Source organism: Pocillopora damicornis, chromosome 10 (assembly GCF_964200805.1).
Source record: "Pocillopora damicornis chromosome 10, jaPocDami1.2, whole genome shotgun sequence".
In the NCBI taxonomy this organism is placed as follows: Eukaryota; Metazoa; Cnidaria; class Anthozoa; order Scleractinia; family Pocilloporidae; genus Pocillopora; species Pocillopora damicornis.
The window spans coordinates 11,117,624-11,135,754 of record NC_142679.1 but is presented as its reverse complement, the minus strand read 5'-3'; the positions used below and the strand labels follow the sequence as shown (position 1 = coordinate 11,135,754).

The following is an 18,131-nucleotide window of genomic DNA, read 5'->3' as shown; positions in this document are numbered from 1 at the left end:
TAAACGAAAAACAGCTGTGAAGAGTAATTCATGTTCACATTTTCAAGTATTGGCGTTTACTCCAACTATATCGTTTTGATAACTGTTAACATGATGAGTTTTTCTGATCGTTTGACTTCCATACTCTCAGTTTTCTCTTTATTAAGAATAGGTTTGGCAACATCTAACATGCAAAATGCATGTTCTACGGGAAAAACATCATTGAATCTTGTTTACTGGGAACAAAAGCCTTACGTTTTCGAGGACAAGGAAAGAGGTGAAATCTCTGGTGCTATACCAGAAATCCTTCGCATCGTTTTCAAGGCTTGTTGCCACAAGAGTCCCAATATTTCGGCCAAGCTTATCGAGTATCCCAAATCACTGAAAACTACGATCGATCAGTACTCAGAAGAGATCATTATTCCTGTGGGACGGAGAGTCGGCCTCGAGAAATCGATATTTCTACGTCCTTTTGTAGGCTCAGTTCATTCGCCTGGAATGGCTATTGTGGTACAGAGGAGTATTCCAGGCGAAGAACTTCTAGCCGCCATTTTGGATTCTTGGCCAATTGTAATTTTCATTGGGATGTCGTTATCTCTCAGTGGAATTGTCATGTGGGCTCTGGTAAGAGAATTGGTCTTAATTGGCTCAATTAGTTTTACATCAAGGGCAAATTATGTTACACAGCAACATGGACATTTCGATCAGATTCTTAAGAGTAAAGCTAGTTTTGAGTAGAACTAAGTAGCTTTTTGTTGATCATACAGATGATCTCGAATCTTTACGAATCTACAAAATAGAGTCCACCTCAGCTGTTCGGCTTGCTGTGGCAAAATTATTTTTATATCTATTTTAGTCACGTGAAGTTTGTAACCGTAGGAAAGTGCTGCTTAGCTGCCATAAGGTATTTAAACAGGATCTGCTCGCGAACTATCAAGTTCTGTAATTCGTAAGCCCTTGGAATTGAATTATGAATCTATAATGAGTCGTCTCTCAGTTCATTTACTAATGACTATAACTTTACTGTGCTATATCAACTCAAGTATGTTTTAATGTTGGTCACACATTATGTATCCTCCAGGACAATCGTAAAAACTCTGAGGAATTCCCAAAGTTTTTCCCAATAGGCGTATTCGAAGGAGTCTGGTGGGCTGCTGTCACCATGACAACAGTTGGGTACGTAGCTTGCAAGAGTATGCTAGGGAAGACAAAGAATAAAAGAGTATGAAGTTACAATTTGCTGAGGTAGATAGAGATGAACACCAAAAGTATCTGTAACGAGACAAAAACTTGTTTGTGCTAACGCAGGGGCAATTTATTTGAAAGTGATCTTACTCTTTTTTTGGCAGGACGTTCGAACCTTCCACTTGCCACTGATTGCCACCGCACATTGTATCTCCTCGTTATGATCACCAATGTACAACAGCCAGTTCCCTATGTTCTTAGGGTGACCCATCTGAACAGGTTCCTCTGTAAACGGAGATTTCTTCGTTAGCGTCTTCGGTCGAGTGGATACACGGCTATCAATTTTATACAACGTAGCGTTAAAGAGGCCCCTGTTTTTATTGGATTCATAGTCATATCTGACTAAGTTTCTTAGGCACACATGCCAAGCAAATTATAACAGAATAACAACTAGCTGAGGGTTTATTTAACATTATAAAAATTAGCCCTATTATTTAGTTTGGTTTTAAGCTTCAAAGTACAGGTAACTATCTTAAGATAATGACTTGGCGATAGTCTCCTTCATACGTACATTTGTACATGAAATTTACTCTCATTTCATTTCTTTTGCTCTTCCTTTTCTAGTTACGGTGATAAAGTTCCTCGTAGCATTGCAGGCCGCCTCTTTGGTGTGGTATGGATTAATGTTGGTCTTGTTATCCTTGCTATCTTTATGGGAATAATAACAGCATCTCTCAGCAGTAACAGTCTTGAACAAGTTAACAACCTATATGGAATGCCAGTAAGTAGATGTTCTTACTCTTTTCTTTCTCACACCAACGTCATTACGGATAACTTGTTAGCACTTGATCCTTGCATGATGGCGTCAAATAATAGCTTTAGACAGGGTCGCATTACAGGAGTTAACTCTTAAACTCCCAAGATCTGATTGTTTATTCTCCCCTCTAGCTTCTGCACATTTCATTGTTAATTAGTCATGAGAATTGCTGTTAAATCAATATAGCAATTTCAACCTGATCAGTTTGCGTATTCTCATTACTCGTTTGCTGGATAATGTATGGATGATATTGGGAGAACTTACGTTTTAATTACTTCTAAGAGTTAAGGGGTTGAAAGAGTGATCTTCTGTTTTTGATTTCACTCACTGACTGAACATATTAATGGGAAGTACTAATTGGTCAATCAGTTCATGGTTACTGGAATGCTTGAATGAGCGTTTATGCGAATTGAGTTCCGAAAAGGCTGCAACTTCTTGAGCGAAAGAGCACTTCCAGAATGGAATAAAACTACAGTTGTTTCATTGTGACCGTGAATAGCTACTGCGAGGAAAAAAAGAGGCAAACAAGTAGAAAAGAATGGCGTAGGAGAATCAGTTTCAACTTTGCAAATCCTGATGAGTATTTCAATGGTTTCTCAGGTGGCGGCTTTGAATGGCTCTGCTGAGGAACAGTTAGCTATTTTACAAAATGCTGAGGTGCACGGTAAGTTCAGATTTCTTTAGATTTACATGTTTTGCAATCTCGATCGATGCACAGCTGCTGTACCCGAATCTTCCTCTGCAACAATTTTAAGAGTGATTGGTTGTCACGTTGTTTGACCATTGCGTACGCTGTGCAGTTTTAACGTTTTCAGTTCTGAAAAGCGAATGAAGGATAAATGAACACAGTGACAACGAGAGATATCTGGGGGCTGATCTTTTATTGAGCTGAAAACAATAGGCTTAACCTAATTGTTCGAAAGTTGTCTTCAAATTTTGGTAAATTCGGTGTCACTGTTTTGAATCCTACCTAGCAATCTGGCCTGTCATCTGTGACGTACCAAAGTTTCGTTACTCCTTTTTCTACTTCTATGCAGTGGCTTGAGTAATGTAAGAAGCTACGTGAAGGGGATTCTTGGTCAAATAAGGTTTTTTTGTTCCGATCAGAGCAGCAGTTGCTTGTGAACCGTGCGTTGTGGTTTTGCGAGTGTGGCTAGGATACTAAGCTGTTTCCAAAAATGGCGGCGTCCATAGGCGGGTTTTTGGATACTGGAATGTAATATCAAAGGGCATTAAACAGTAAAATTTGATTGATATCTCTTAATAGCGGTGTTTAAAATCAATCGGGTTTTAGAGAATACTTATAAAAATAAAACCGAAAACATGTGTTAAAATTGTGATGCATGGTAATAACACTAAAAACAGTGGCCTAGATGATGGAAGTGAACGAACGATCGACTCAATTAAGGATACTTCTATGTATTGTAGCAGCATCATTTGTCCTATGCTTAGAGCATTTTCATCAGGAATAAACTCTCTTGTTCATTTTAGTCAAAACAAGTTACGACGAGTTGTATAAGAGCGTCAAGAACGAGGAGACCATGTTAGCTTTAGTAGATATTTTCAGCACTACTCAGCACAGTGAATATTACAATACATACAAGTTATATGTGGCCACAGTCCTGGGTGAGCCTGTCATTTACGGAGCAGTGTTACCCAAGACTAGCGCGGCCCTAAGATCGTGTTTCCTGAGTTACCAAGGGAACCATCAGTTGGAAATACACGAGATTTTGGAAAAGTTCAGCAAAACAAAACAGGTATTGTTATTAAATTCTGTGGAGAATTTTTTTAAGGAGAAAATCAGCAGAGGTTTAAGTTAGATAGGTCGAGCGCCTTAATGGGGAACATGAATAAATGATAATGGTACGTGTATATTTACGATTAAACTTAAACTTTCTGGAGACATAGAGAAATAGATGTTTAAAACTTTGCATGTAGTAAGATGTGCCTGGTTCTGATATGCTGTATGCAACTAAACTCAACAATAACCAATGGACGTCTCAGAATTTCGTTTTTGGGTCACAGGTGCATAAAGACAAAATATGGGGTATTTTGCTTAGGATACACAGTGTCCGCCGTAACTTCGCTTTTTGCGTTGGGGAAAGATCTTAATTCATTTATACCATTATTAAGGCAATTGATGAAAATCTGTTGTTCTATTGATCACGAAAAGAAACTACATTGAGCCTCGTTAAGCAAAACAATAATAAGAAAAGGAAAGTGTCACAATTATTTGATCAAAACCCGTTAACGTTCTCTATAGCCTGGAAAAACAAGCTCCACTTATCTTGAATACCTTTCAAGTAAAATTCTCCCAATTCGAAGAAATGCGTTCGGCTGAGCCGTAGTATTTTTATCCCTCCTCTTTTTTTAGTATGGCGGTGACAACTCAAGCTCTGGTGCAGACTACTTTGATGGCAACCTGTTTGGGTACGCAGTTTATGGCATGTTTGGGTTGTTCTTGCTCGCCTTAGCTGTTGGTCTTTTCTGGCAGTATTACCCGCGGGAAAAGAAGGCGCAGGAAATTCAAAATCGGAAAGGTAAACTACTGCAGTTAAATATTTGTTGTCAGCCTTTACTTCAAGATTTCAAATTTCTTCCAACTTTTAATAGACTGGTTTATTTTGTCTCGTAGTCATCTAACATGGGTTAAGAATCTGCGCCAACGTAAACATTTCGAGCCGACAAAGAACGAGCTTTTTATTCAATTCACACAAATTGATTATTGCAGAGAGAAAAACAAAAGAGAAAACAAAAATGTTTGTTTGGAATCGCATTTAGCGTCAGCAATTTCCCGCATATACATACGGGAGTTGTCTACATATATTTCTTTATATAGTTTTGGCCAAGAACTTTCCTTTTTTCCGTAACGTAAATAAGTCTACAGACCGAGCATTGAATCTACAAGTTCATTTTATAGAGAAAGTTGAAAGCCGTTCCTTGATATCTATCTACTAGGACATCAAGTCTGCGCGCGTGACGATCCCACGCTTTCTAAATAAAATCACGTAAATAAAAGAAAATTATTAATAAAAACGTACAAATTTATCAGACGCTGCTTTTCATGTAGCTGTTGGGAAATGAACATCTTTAAAAAATTTTGCGATAATTATTCGACTGTGTAGTTTATATTTTATGGATAAAATAGGTAATTTTAACCGGTTGTTCAAGTTCTGTAGGAACTTCACACCAACTTAACCTGGCCGAAAATATGCAAAAGCCATTCTTGTCCTATTCTTTTGTCAGCAAAACAAGATGTCTCCAAACCTGACCAGAAGACAGTAAAGACAAATCTGGAAGTGAACGGTCACCAGAGGAATACTTCGTCAAACTGTGGCGAGCACACGGAGCGACTCATGGCCGCTCAAAGTGCAGAGCTGTTAGCCATGGAAGATGAGCTTAAAGCTTTCCGCAAGAACTGGGAAAAGAACTTCCGAGCTCTACAGGAAAGGCACAAACAAGAACAGCAACGCTTGTTTGAGCTAGACAATTTGGGCTACGAGATGTAAAAGAAACGAAACATAAGGACAAATAATGAAGGCGCAGACTTTGGCACAGCACTTTCTTTAAAATGTTTGCCATGATTTCGATTTAGTTATCTACTCAGCTTCCTAATAAACATAATTGAAGAAGTGTTAAAAATACTGCCAACAACTCATTACTCCCTAACTGCCAGCTGAGGTTTCAGCTAACATTCTTCGTTGTCTATAATACGTTTACATTATCAAGATCAGTTGTAAATATTGCACATCAAACTGTACTTTTATTTCGGTAACATTTTAACGATAAAAACACCTTACTGAGCCACTAGAACGTTTGCAAGCGAGTTTGTGTTGGTTATGGAAACCAAGTTTACAGTAAACTTAAACACATACTGAATACACTGTTCCTTGCCTGAAAAATGGCTCTGGAAATCACTGCTTCAGACTACAGAAAGGAGACGGAAGCCCAAACCAATATTCATAGCGTGCAGAAAAGTTACGTTGTCTACTCTTAAGATCTCTGCATTAGTTGTTTAGCAACAGTTCACGACTCTATGCAAGAATCTACCAATCGGTTTTTTTTTATCTTGTCAAGTGCAATAAATAGGTTAACAGGGGTATTGGCTAAGTAACACTCATAAAAATCTTTTCATTTACTAAGAGTGACCACAAATCAATCCATCGAATAAAAAACAAACAGACCAACATTGAAGGAAGCGCAACTCTAAGGTGAAGAGCGACATAATATCTGTCTAACAATCTCTATGGCTTTTCTCCTTACCTCTCTTATATTCCAACAATACAGAATTGGCTTAAGAGTGGAGTTAAAAAACAAGAAGGTTCTTGTAAATGCCCATGGTTTAAGAAGAGGTGGAACAATGCCCTGAATTGCCATACAGATTATAACTACTAACAAGGGAATGTAGCAGATAAGGACTGAAAACTGTACACAGATTGCGTTAGACACTGTCTTCCTGTATCGTGCAATGTTCAGAGGAGGATGGCCATTTGGGTGTCCTCGGCCGTGACTTTGTTCTTGTATTTGAACTTGATGGCGATTAAGCGTCTGAAAAATCTTGATGTAACAGCAAGTTGCGACGGCTAAGCATAGCGAAATTGTTGTGATGAAGTAAAAGAAAAGGTGGGCAAAGGTGCCCATGACAATCACGTATACGGTAGTGAGGAAAGTCCAAAAACAAACCACAGTTATTAGGACTCGCTTAAAAGTAACCACTTGTCTGTACCTCAAGCCTAACAGCAGAGCGAGTAGTCTGTCCACACTTATTGCACTTACGGTAAATAAAGATAATAAACCTAAAATTCCCGCTAACCTGCCGGCGATGCCAAAAATCTTTGCACATAGACTAACACCGCCGTACTCTGTTAGAAACAATAACGCGACATAAAAAGGCTCTGCGAGAATCCCGACAAACAAATCAGTGATCGCCAAGAAACGCAGCAAACTCTTGGAAGGTGGATGAAGGGATGAGTCCTTATGAAAAGCCACCAGGATGAAAACATTGGCTAAAGTAGCATTAATTGCCAGAAAAATGTTCACGGCTTCCAGAAACCGAAATGACTGCTTTTTCATTTGTGAAAGTCCTTGACAACCTCGGTATAGATCACTGATCATGACGGTCAGCCTACAGTTGGTCTGGGAGGAACGTTTTGTGCTAAAAATTCTAGTCGACTCTGCTCACTGACAACAAGCACGTTGTTTAAGATTTTCTTTCACAGAAAATAAAACTCATAAATTGCAAACACTCACGATGTCTTTGGTAAATCAAATTAAGACGTAAGATAATTAACAACCCTTATATAGTGTACATTAAGCGAAATATGCCTGCGCCTTAGCGCCGATTTCATTCTATATTCATTTTTATTACATCCGTTTCACCTGAGTGTCAGTTTATTTGATTATTTTACGAAACAAAATTGTAGGTGACATAATTTTTATAACTGACATTTTATACTTATAAATTTCAATGAAGCGGAGGTATGATTCAATAGTTATATATTCCATGCTTCATCTCCCATTTGCGTTTTAATTCTGTTTTATAGATTTGCTGTAATGAAAGTTTTTGTTGTTTGCCAAACTAAAAATTTAATTAAAATAACAATTTTTTCATGAGGGTGCTTGATTGATTTTGCCTCCTGCCATGAGTGCTTCTGTGAGGTCGTAATATAAGTAATAATTTACTCCGTACAGCTGCGTCAACAAAGACCTGCTTCAGGAGATTCCTAATTTGGATATGATGATACGATTTTAGAGCTGTTAAGGACATCTCTGATCTTCCAAAGAATCGGACTCCGCTGGTTTGAATCAGAGACGCGTACAAGTGACAGAAAAATTGATTTCAGACTTGTTGCAGCACAATTTATACTTGCACAATTGACATATTTCGAACTCATGACCGGCTCCCAATCACCGTGATTGGCGGGTCAGCTGGTTGGAGCGTCGCCACGGCATCCCCGCAGGGCAGCATGGTTTCGAGTCTCGTTCAAGGCTAATGTTATTCGAGACATACAACTCCTTTCGAGAATTGCTACTACTTCAGTACAATATTCATCTTCTCAGCCTTTTAAAATAATTAGCCTACGGCTCACCTCCGTTGTCTACTCACCGCATTTAACTTCACAGCATTACTTACTTAACCGCAATACAGTTTTTAGGAAACTTTATCATTCTCAGAAGAAAAAAGCTTTCGGCATTGCTTTGCGAGAGCAATGCCATATTTTTAATTGCTGTTGTGCTTCAAAACTTAAATGAGTGAAACAATCAAACTCAGTTCTTCTTTTATGATAAACACCGATATATTTTTATGTGTTTTGTCGTTTCTATTTTGTCTCAGTGAATCTGACTTGAATCTGCCACACAAGAATAAAAAGGCGGTAGCACTTAATTTTATTGGGAATATGTCTCCTACTTTATGCTTAGGAGCAGAAATGTCGTATTGCCTTATTTGACTACGTTTGCTCGTTTAGATAAATACACTTTTTCCAGGCTACATTTGCTCTCATTTATTCTTTCAATACGAAAACCTTGTTCACTTTCTGAGCGAGCTTTGCGCTAGAAGTACTTTTACATGATCAAAACATGCCTAAGAGGGGGAGGGTTTGTCTAAGTCCCAGGCCCCAATTACGAATTATCTACCAGAAAAGCTACAAGGACTAAGGATAAAGTTTGCAGTATTGTTTTTTTTTTTGTGCCTAATGAGAGTCAAATGGCTTCTGGGACTGGTTTAGTGAGGGACTCTCTGGACCCCCCTCTCACCCCTGTGTCTTCGTGGATGGTTTTCAATTCCGTACCATCGGTGTTAGTCAGTGGTGACACCCTGATGTTGTGACTTTGACGAACAAGTGTAAATGGAAAAAGTAACCCTAGAAATTAAGGAAGACATTATTTTTAAACTTGAACAAATCGTACTCACCATATAACGTCTTTAGTTGCTTGTCTCGAATAAACAAAGGATACCACATGACTCATGTGTTCACCTTGTATTTGTTATTTAATGTTGAAAGCTGCAGAAAGCGATCGTTTTCACCTGAAAGAATTTTTTAAGCTGAAGCACTGCAACTATAAGCTAGTACATATCATCAAACCAAAAAACGGAGCCCGTAGTGTTTCTCTGAATGTTAGTCCCATTCATGAAGTTAAATCCTGAGGGAGAGGGCTCGTATAAAGCGAACTCAGATACTAAAAAACCATCGCGCTGTGAATTTGTCTTTTTTTTCCTTCCTCCCTTTTTTTCTTTTCTTTTTTTTTTTTTCTATTTCAACTTATCAGTAGGCCTACCAAAAGTAATAAAGATAGCATATAAAGAGCTGTAGCCTTCTCAAAAATTGGAACATATCATTTCAGGTCTGCGAAATATTATGAGGGATAAGCTAAGTGATCCAGGGCAAAAATGACGTCACGACTCTCTTTGTTAATCAGTCGTTTTGAAGATTATTAGATTTTGTCCAAGAAACCAATTGAAACAGTAAAAAATGAAAACAAAATTTAAACTCATGACGTCTCATTAAACACATTTCCGTTTTTTTTTTCTAATTTAACCCTAAGCCGCTCCTTGCTGTGTTGCTCAGTTTCATTTCTCGCAAGTTTTAATTATTTATACACCAATATTCTTTACTGATCTTCATTGTATGAGAATAAAACACAGTAAATTTTAAGTGTTGATTTTTTTCGAAGTTCATCCATAAAATTTTTTACAGCACTTTCCCGGTGGTGTTACAGAAAATTCAAAGTTTATTAACGAAGGCTCAGTCATTTTTTTTCGTAAAAACTTAATCTGAAAGTTGGGTAAGGCAAAACTTAATGACAAAGTAAATAAAATTTTTCTTGATTTTACCACCGAGCTCAAACCTCTGTCGAATCAAACGACGGTTTCGATCCTACTGATCCCTTTAGAATGCAGAACACTTGTCCGATATGAACCTTGTAATGACCCAACTCACAACTGATTTCTCTGTGGCTCAATGTCAGGTCATCGAAGCGCAGAATCCGAAAGGTGAACGTGTTGAATTTTGATAGAAAAAGCGTTTTTATCCCCAAATTTCGTAGGTCCCAGGCCCGAAACCATATTTTTTCAATCCCAATCTAAGGAACAATTGCGCGAGTCTAAGTTCAAACACTTGCTCACTCTTTTTGATTTCCTCAAATTTTATCGATTGATTTCAAAATTATCGGTTTCTCGATCCAGAATGTAAAAACCAACCAATGATTAGCTTTTCGGTCCGTAAAGTGACTGTAATAAGTTAACGGACCTTTCGAGAAACAGTGTTTTATGATGCCGCCTAACTTTCACGGGATGTTGACGCGATGGCTTTGGATTTCTGTTGATTATTTGAATCCAGGTCGTTTCATGCTGACGTAACCGTGATTAGCTCGCCCACAGAATGGGTCACTTGGCTTTAAAACAATTATAATTAACAGTATCTACAACAGTACAGTGCGATTTTTATTGGTCTTATTAGCATGAAAGATATACATTATTATGTTATGGATAAGCCTGAAATATGTACATTTATGGAGTAAAAGAAAGTCGATGGCTCCATAATCTGAACTTAACCGCACCATACTCCTCGAATAATGTCAATAGCTGCTCGTCTGACTCCTGTGATCTTCCAGCAGTAAAGGATCGGATTTAGTGTTGAATTAAAGTTGACAACAGTTTTCGAAAATACCCAGGCGGAAATAAGATTTGATGTGGTATGGCCATGCACCATCAATGATACAAGAGTTACACCAAAGGGCAGGTAGCAAGCCACTAATGAAAATTGTATCCATAATGTACTGGACACTGTCTTTCTGTATCGAGCTATGTTCAGTGGCTCGTGTCCGTTTGGTTCACCTTGATGAAGATTTTCTTGTACTTGAGCTTGATGCTGAAGAAGCTTTTGATAAATCATTGTATAACAACAAATTGACACCATTAGAAACAGGAGAACAGTGGCCGTGACGTAAGTGAGGAGGACTGTAAGGATGTCAATCCAATTCACCGTGATAATGCAGCCGGCGATGACAGTCCAAGAACAGACCACGATAATTTCAGTTCTCCGTAAGGTGACCACTTGTCTGTATCTGATGCCCAGGAACAGAGCGAGAAATCTGTCCACGCTTATTGCGGCAAGTGTGAACAAAGATGATAAGCAAAGGGCTGTACTAATGTAACTGGTGAGTTCCGTTGTGAAGGTAACAATTTCCTCAATTTTATATTGGAATGCCATCAGTAGCGTGATGAAAATTGGCAGTGAAATAAGCCCAGCACATAAATCAGTGATCGCCAGGAAGCTTAACAAGATCTTAGACGGCGGATGGAGAGATGACTGCTTTTTCAGGGCAGCTAGAATAATAACATTACCCAGAATAGAAGTGATTGCGAAGATGATATTAAGGAATATAAGAAACCATAGTGTAGGTGAATGAACTCCCACCAAACCAACGAAAACGTGCTTTGTTTCATCAGACATGTTCTGTGTTGGGAATCTGCTATCGCCTACTTACGGTTTGCTTTGATACTGTATTGAGAATTTCAAGTCAGTCTTTGAGGTCAGTAGTAGCAAATCTAAATTAGCCCAGGTCGCAAACGGGTATGAGCTGATCCAACCAGCTGCTGACAACTAAGTTTGGCAAAATGTCGCCCGTGAAGGTCGGAAATTTACATTTAACTAAAAGCCGAAATGTCATCAAACTTAATCATTGAACAAACCGGATTTCGAAGTCGCTCGAAATGACAGTATGCTTTTAGAAGAGGTGTTCATGTTTAATTTGTGATAAAGGAGGGCATGTCAAAATATATTTTTAACTCACTAATGTCAGTATGATTCTGATAATTGAATTTTCTTCATTGTTATCATTAAAGCGAGTAGAAAACGTCTAGGGGGAAACTGTTTATTGTAGTCTGACTGCTGTTAAATTTCGGTCTTTTTTAGTTCGTGAAATGAAATTAGCTCATTACTACATTTTGAACATATTTTTAGAAATGAAGTGGGCCGATAACTGGCCATAAAAACATGCAATTGTTGGTTACATCATGGCGCTACCCACGTAAGACCTACCTACGTTTGCACGTACATACGTGCCTCCAAGACCATATCACACCACGTATCTACTTGTGAACATACGACAAGGGAGCATCTGATAATTCCACTCACTCTTTCATTAATCGAAAACAACATTTTGAGTTTTTAATAAGGTACAATACTTTTGCTAAAGAACTGTCAAAAATATGCATGGAAATGTCAATTTCACGGAAGTGAGTTTTCTACTCCATTAAGCGCATTACAATCAGAAAATAGTTTCCGACTTAAAGTGAAGCTTTCAGAAATTTGGTAAAAGACTCGGAACATATAATTTTTTAGTAAGCGTATAAATTTTCTTTAACCTTTGACTAAACGAACTGTTGTGTAACGTGGATCTGTTATGTCATTTTAAATTTTGATTTTCGGAATCTTGAACGTATAATGGAGCCAGCAGAAAGGTGGTTGATTTTTATGGATCACAAGAGCAAACCAAAATACATAATTTTTAAACTTAATTCGCTGACTTTACTGAAATGAAGCTTCTCAACATTTCATTGAAGGATGATAGGGCCCAGTACATCATTTTGCAAGCTGTTCTTTTTCTTTGAACATTGACTTCGTTCAAGAATTATTATCAACCCAACGAATGTATAGATATATTTTAAGTCTATAAATTGGAGCTTGGATGATTTTTCTCCGACGAGATGTGTACTTGTATGGGCAACCGAAAAAATTGTCCTCGTTGTGAACTTTTCCTCTACTTAAAGTTTTCAGAAATTTAAACACTTGAAAAAATTGACTGATTTTAACCCTTGTCATCCAAATTTGGAAAATTTTCATCCCTAGGTGGCAGATTACGTGTTCAAAGTCGCACGATGTAACCAGCTTTTATTTCCCCTCGTCGCAAACTTCTCTTATTTTCCTACACTGCAGGTCAACTTTTTTCAAAAATTTGAAAGTCAGCATGGTCAGTTGGGTTTTTTCCAAGAGACGATCACTAATCTCCCTTACGGATTATTCAAGGGAAGTAAATAGATATTAAAGGGGAGTGGCTCTGACAGTTCATTATTTATACGGACGACTTGATGTCTTTCAGATAAATAACTGTTAAACCAAGTGATGCCAAAGGGTAAAATGCCAAAATGTCCTGCAATTTATTCAGTATAATTTCATGGTTTATGCTGTCAAATGCCTTACTCATATTCAGTAACACAACTGCAGTTAATTTATTTTTGTCTATGCTTCTCAGGATGGCTTCAGTGGTGCGTACGCGTATCAATGAGGTCTCTGTTAAGTGGAGTTTCTTGTTTCCACTCTGCGTTGTAGATAATCTTTTATTCGACTCTAGATAAGGCACGAGCCGACTTAGAGCAACTCTCTCACACATCTTCGACAGAATGGGCATGGGAGAGATGAGTCTGATATTGTTTGGTTCCTCGTGGTCGCCATCTTGACATCATGACATTGACCGAACAACTTCTGCGACCTGTGAGCATTCCACTGTCATGAATTGGATTGATTGGCCCAGTCTGGGCGTTTCATTGGAACAAAAACTGGCTCTTAGAGGTCGTAATTACATTTACTAGCGAATGAATTAATTTTGTTAACAGTGGCTTGTCCAACCGAGGTAGCCGGAACGATTAAACTCTTTAGCTACCGTCTTATTAATGATGATACTAGGCGATTTACACATTAATATACTTTCTTAGAGCACAATATCGAAAGAATACCGTAATCTGGTCCAATCAGAGGGTTTCAACCCCTTGTTATTTGAAGCAACACATATAAGTGAGACAAAATATCTATATATATCTAAAATCATCAAGTCATTAAAAGTTATCAAAATACATATTTCTGAAAAAAAATACACATCTCTTAATAAAAAAACACATTTTTCTGAAACAAATATGATTTCTCTGGTGTTGAAAAAAGAATCTAAACATTGTATAATTATTTATTTTAAAGGATTAACTCAATAAACTTTGAATAGCACCATCAGTTAGTGGTGACTGTTATGACAGGGCTTCCATGCATTTTGAAAACTTCATTGAACCAAAAAGTTGATCAAACGGAAGTCTCCTGCCTCAATAATCAACAACCATAGAAAAACATTACTCGTTTCGATTAATATTTAAATCATTGCGAGTATTAGATTATAAATGTATTTGAAGCTGGTTGGTCTAAGGGAGTGATCAATTGATGTGAGTAGAAACTATGTCGATGGACAGCGTATCATCCTTTGAAACCCTGATTTTTATGCAACATGAAGAATATAGTGGAACCTCAATTTAGCGAAGTGCTATGGGACTGGGGAAATTGGTTCGTTGTATCAAGGGTTAAAGTAAACTTTATTCACACAGGGTAGCCCATTCAGCTCTAAGGCTGGTATCCATAGGGGCCCTGTTTCTTAAAATTAATTTACATCAAAATTTTCAATTATATATATACATGACTAGAATTTTAAAACTACATTAACAGCCTAAGACTACAAAGCCAAAACACAATTAAGACCTAAAATAGTAGATAAAGATAGATAAGAGGGTTCGTTATATCGCAAACCTCGATTTAACGGATTTGCGGAAAAACAACCAAAATGTTCGTTATATCAAGGGATGATTAAGAGATTTTAATATTTTTTGTGGTGTGACGTCGCGCCACCCAGCATATTGGGATCGGAACGATTACTATAAATAACATTTGTGCTTTAATTTCAATATGAAGCTACAGTACACTGCACAGGTCTGTACATTGCTACAGCACCTTGTTTTTAAAGCACGGAGGACAAATTTCAGTGGAAGTCACTAGAAAACGGAGAAACAGTGGCATTGGACTGGAAGGTCTTATTACACCTTTTACAACAAGAAGCCTTTAAAACTTAAATAAGATAAAGAGGTTGAATTCAACTTAGTAGAACTAATAAGAGACAAACAGGATAAAGCGGATCGTTAGATGCGTCAATAGTGTCAGTGGCCGGGCTGAAGAGTATCGTTCGTTATACCAAGGACTTCGTTATGTAGAGGTTCGTTAAATCGAGGTTCCGCTGTGACTCTGTTTCTTCAACACTATAAATGACGTTCGGCAGATTTGAATGAATCGATCGATGTATACTAAATATTTAAACCTTGTCCTTGGTTTTCTTTAACACCCTACTTTTCTTGCTGTCTTTACAACCGCCTTTCGAAGTTCTCGATGACGCCAACAATATAAGACTGGATTGACAGCGGAATTCATAAATGCCACCGTGTCGGTGAATTTCCATGCTTCTGAATAGGAAATGTTAGGGATCTGTAAAGCTATTAAGCTGATAAACAACGGCATATAACACAGAATCATCGCAAGGTAGTAAATAAAAGTGTTAAGAGCTGTGTTTTTTGATTCTTGATTGGAGCTTAGATTATTGTCTAGGCTTGCCACGGCCTGTTGTTGAGCATGAATTTGAAACCGGTGCTGTAGAACAATCCTATAAATTCTGATGTAACAGTACATAGAAACTATCAGCAAAATTGCTATAATAACCGGTGCACAGATAAGAAAAATGTACGTGCTCCAAAGAGCCAAGAATGACGTTAAAATGGTGTTAAACCACAAGACTACTGATATAAACTTGGCGCGCTGTGTCGACATCAAGTTTGAATACCTCATGTGATAATGCAAAGCTAAGAAACGATCAATACTTATAGTGGTCATTGCAGCGATAGAGACACCACACACGCTATACGACATTATTGACGAAACTTGTTTGAGTAGGAAGTTTTCCGTTAGTTCATTAGTTATGTACAACGGTTGAATGATGTAGCCAACCAGAAGATCTGATACAACCAGACTGCAGAGAAAAATCATGGACGGGGAACGAAGCGAAGGAGTTCTCAAGATGGCGGCTAGCACAAGTGTATTACCAATTATGGATATAAACATGAATGGTATATTGATAGCGCAGTTTATAAAAACCAAATTTTCAAAGTGAGAATGGTTTCCTCTGTTGTCTGGAACGTGTCCCATGTTACAACTTCGAAAAACCCACGGATTCTGACGTTTGGTTTAGCGTAGTAAGTAACACGGCTGAACGCAAACACGGCATGAAGTCAACTGATTTCAAAGGATGAATACACCACACGCAGAAAATGCCATTATCGTCAAAGCTTGTTGGAGCAAAACGTTTTTCTTTGTATGCTGTAGTTGCTTTCGTAACAAAATATAGACACGTTTTTTTTAGGGCTGTTAAGAGGATATGAGGAAAGAAAACTTTTCTTTAAAATGAGATTTTTTTGTAGCTTGAAACGCTAGTTTTTGCCTCATCATTTGCATTTAGATAACTTACTAGAACTTTTCCGAAAGAATGTTTTGATGAACCAATAAAAATTATACTAATTTGGAAGTCGTCCCTTACATTTTTTATGATGCCGTTGGTGGTGAATTCATTCCTACATGGAAAGGGGATTTTTCTTATTCCATGCAGAGCTAGTTAACCTTACAGGTTGCGAGGTGAGCATCTATAGTTTCAGAAGAAAAGCTCTCAAACACAAAACAACAACCGGAAATACAAGGAAAAACTAAACCCTCATTGCAGTTAATGTGGCGACGTGATAACAACCCACAGTATTTGCGCCAAGAAACAATTCTTACCGTGAGTATTTTGAAAAACATCATTCAGTTTGATTAAAAATAGACCAGCTGTTATGGATTTCAACGAGAATCAACAAAAGTAATAAGAACGCTTTCAACATGTCGTGTGGTGTACTTAATGAAGACTGTGGAAATTATTTTTCTTGTCATAACATGCAGATGTTTCAGTCCCAAGCAACAATATAGCTCCTACTGCTTCAGTTCTTCTTTTATTTAATAAATTATTTATTAAAATTGTTTCATTTAATAAATCAATAATTTGAAGACTTTCGTTAGTATTTCTCGTCAGTGTTCACAAGCGTTGGTCGTCCTGTTCCAAATGCAACAGGGCTCATCTTCGCAGTGTGACAAACACGTAGAAAGTATTTTTAATGAAGAGGTAGCTGAAAACCGCACGATTCCACAGAAGTTTTATACACTATCTTCAGAGGATATCCATATTTTGAGATTTCTCGTAATTTTTGGGGTTTTTCTGAGCCTATCGGCAACATTTAGTAATTTACTGATCTTCACCGTTCTTCAAAAGATATCTTACTGCCATTCACCCTCCAAGATTTTACTACGCTCTTTGGGGCTCTCTGATCTATTCGTTGGAATCATTGTGGTTCCGCTTCATGTTACAGAAATCTTTGTTACCACACGGTGACTGTCAGGTCAAATGTTATTGTTACAGCTTGTTATCTGCCTGGGATTGTAGGTTACTCACCGGTAACCATCAAAGGATTCACTCAGTCCCATTTTGCATTTAGTTTGGACGCTCCATTGTGCCCTGGTAAGATCCGAGCAAGGAACATCAACAAGTTGGAAAGAATTCAGCAAAGAGCTACTAAGGTTATTTTAAAAAACAATGCTGATTATGGCACTCGCATAGAACTTGTTATCCTTACTGGACAGACGTTGCTTGTTCGATGTTTTGTTGTTGTTTTTTTTATAACGTCATAAATGAGTAAATTGATTAAGACATTTCTCCTTTTATTCAGTTTTACTTGGATTCTGAGAGATACTCTCCGAGGGTAGGGATGATTGTGTACCTAAGAAGAACTATGCTATAGCACAGACATTTCCAAATTAAGCTTTTTAAATAAGATTGTTGATATGTGGAATATGAGTAACCATTGTCAACTCGTTGTGCACCAAGTATTTGTAGTTTTAAAAAGGGAGTAGCTACTTTTGTAGATATTTATATGTCAATTATAATTTTCACTTTTTCACACATATAACTCCTTTTCTGATTTCTTTTTTTTCGGGTTGTTGGTTGGTCTTGTATGAGGTGTATGACTCTTGCTGACCATCCCTATGGCATCGTTTATGTTTCGTGGTCTTTTTTGCCATTTTTAACTGTGGTAAAAAGTTAGGAAGCGAAGTTGATAACACATGTCCCCAACAAGTCATTTCCCATTCAATGCTTATTATCACACGGTATATTTCTGTTTCCTAACGCTTAAAGTTGTCACACTTCAAAAATACTTCCGACCATCTCTCGAGATCTTCCTGAAGAAATATTCGTAAAGCTTTCGAAA

At 37.7% G+C, this 18,131-nt stretch overlaps 4 protein-coding genes across 4 annotated transcripts; 1 reads left to right on the top strand and 3 right to left on the bottom strand.

The window, feature by feature from the left end:
- Positions 1 to 33: 33 nt before the first annotated feature.
- On the top strand, positions 34 to 5,791 carry LOC113680322 (uncharacterized). The gene is made up of 7 exons (XM_027197337.2): positions 34 to 603; positions 1,061 to 1,155; positions 1,789 to 1,945; positions 2,582 to 2,645; positions 3,473 to 3,738; positions 4,356 to 4,521; positions 5,228 to 5,791. The coding sequence occupies exons 1-7, from the start codon at positions 91 to 93 to the stop codon at positions 5,488 to 5,490; spliced, it is 1,524 nt and encodes a 507-aa protein (XP_027053138.2). The 5' UTR covers positions 34 to 90; the 3' UTR covers positions 5,491 to 5,791.
- Positions 5,741 to 7,303, bottom strand: LOC149038897 (melanocortin receptor 4-like). Its single transcript, XM_089186149.1, has one exon. It carries the CDS (start codon positions 7,094 to 7,096, stop codon positions 6,188 to 6,190), a length of 909 nt encoding a protein of 302 aa, XP_089042275.1. The 5' UTR covers positions 7,097 to 7,303; the 3' UTR covers positions 5,741 to 6,187.
- A 3,227-nt stretch (positions 7,304 to 10,530) lies between these two features.
- LOC149038896 (melanocyte-stimulating hormone receptor-like) lies at positions 10,531 to 11,436 on the bottom strand. The gene has a single exon (XM_089185713.1). It carries the CDS (start codon positions 11,434 to 11,436, stop codon positions 10,531 to 10,533), a length of 906 nt encoding a protein of 301 aa, XP_089041839.1.
- Positions 11,437 to 14,319: 2,883 nt separating this feature from the next.
- Positions 14,320 to 16,605, bottom strand: LOC149038895 (melanocortin receptor 4-like). Its single transcript, XM_089183862.1, has one exon. It carries the CDS (start codon positions 15,985 to 15,987, stop codon positions 15,127 to 15,129), a length of 861 nt encoding a protein of 286 aa, XP_089039988.1. The 5' UTR covers positions 15,988 to 16,605; the 3' UTR covers positions 14,320 to 15,126.
- Positions 16,606 to 18,131: the final 1,526 nt, after the last annotated feature.

Coding starts and splice junctions, on each gene's coding strand:
- LOC149038896 (XM_089185713.1), bottom strand. CDS start 11,436: ATGTCTGATGAAACAAAGCACGTTTTCGTTGGTTTGGTGGGAGTTCAT.
- LOC113680322 (XM_027197337.2), top strand. CDS start 91: ATGATGAGTTTTTCTGATCGTTTGACTTCCATACTCTCAGTTTTCTCT. Junction 2,646..3,472: donor ACAAAATGCTGAGGTGCACG/GTAAGTTCAGAT, acceptor TGTTCATTTTAG/TCAAAACAAGTTACGACGAG. Junction 3,739..4,355: donor AGTTCAGCAAAACAAAACAG/GTATTGTTATTA, acceptor CTCTTTTTTTAG/TATGGCGGTGACAACTCAAG.
- LOC149038897 (XM_089186149.1), bottom strand. CDS start 7,096: ATGATCAGTGATCTATACCGAGGTTGTCAAGGACTTTCACAAATGAAA.
- LOC149038895 (XM_089183862.1), bottom strand. CDS start 15,987: ATGGGACACGTTCCAGACAACAGAGGAAACCATTCTCACTTTGAAAAT.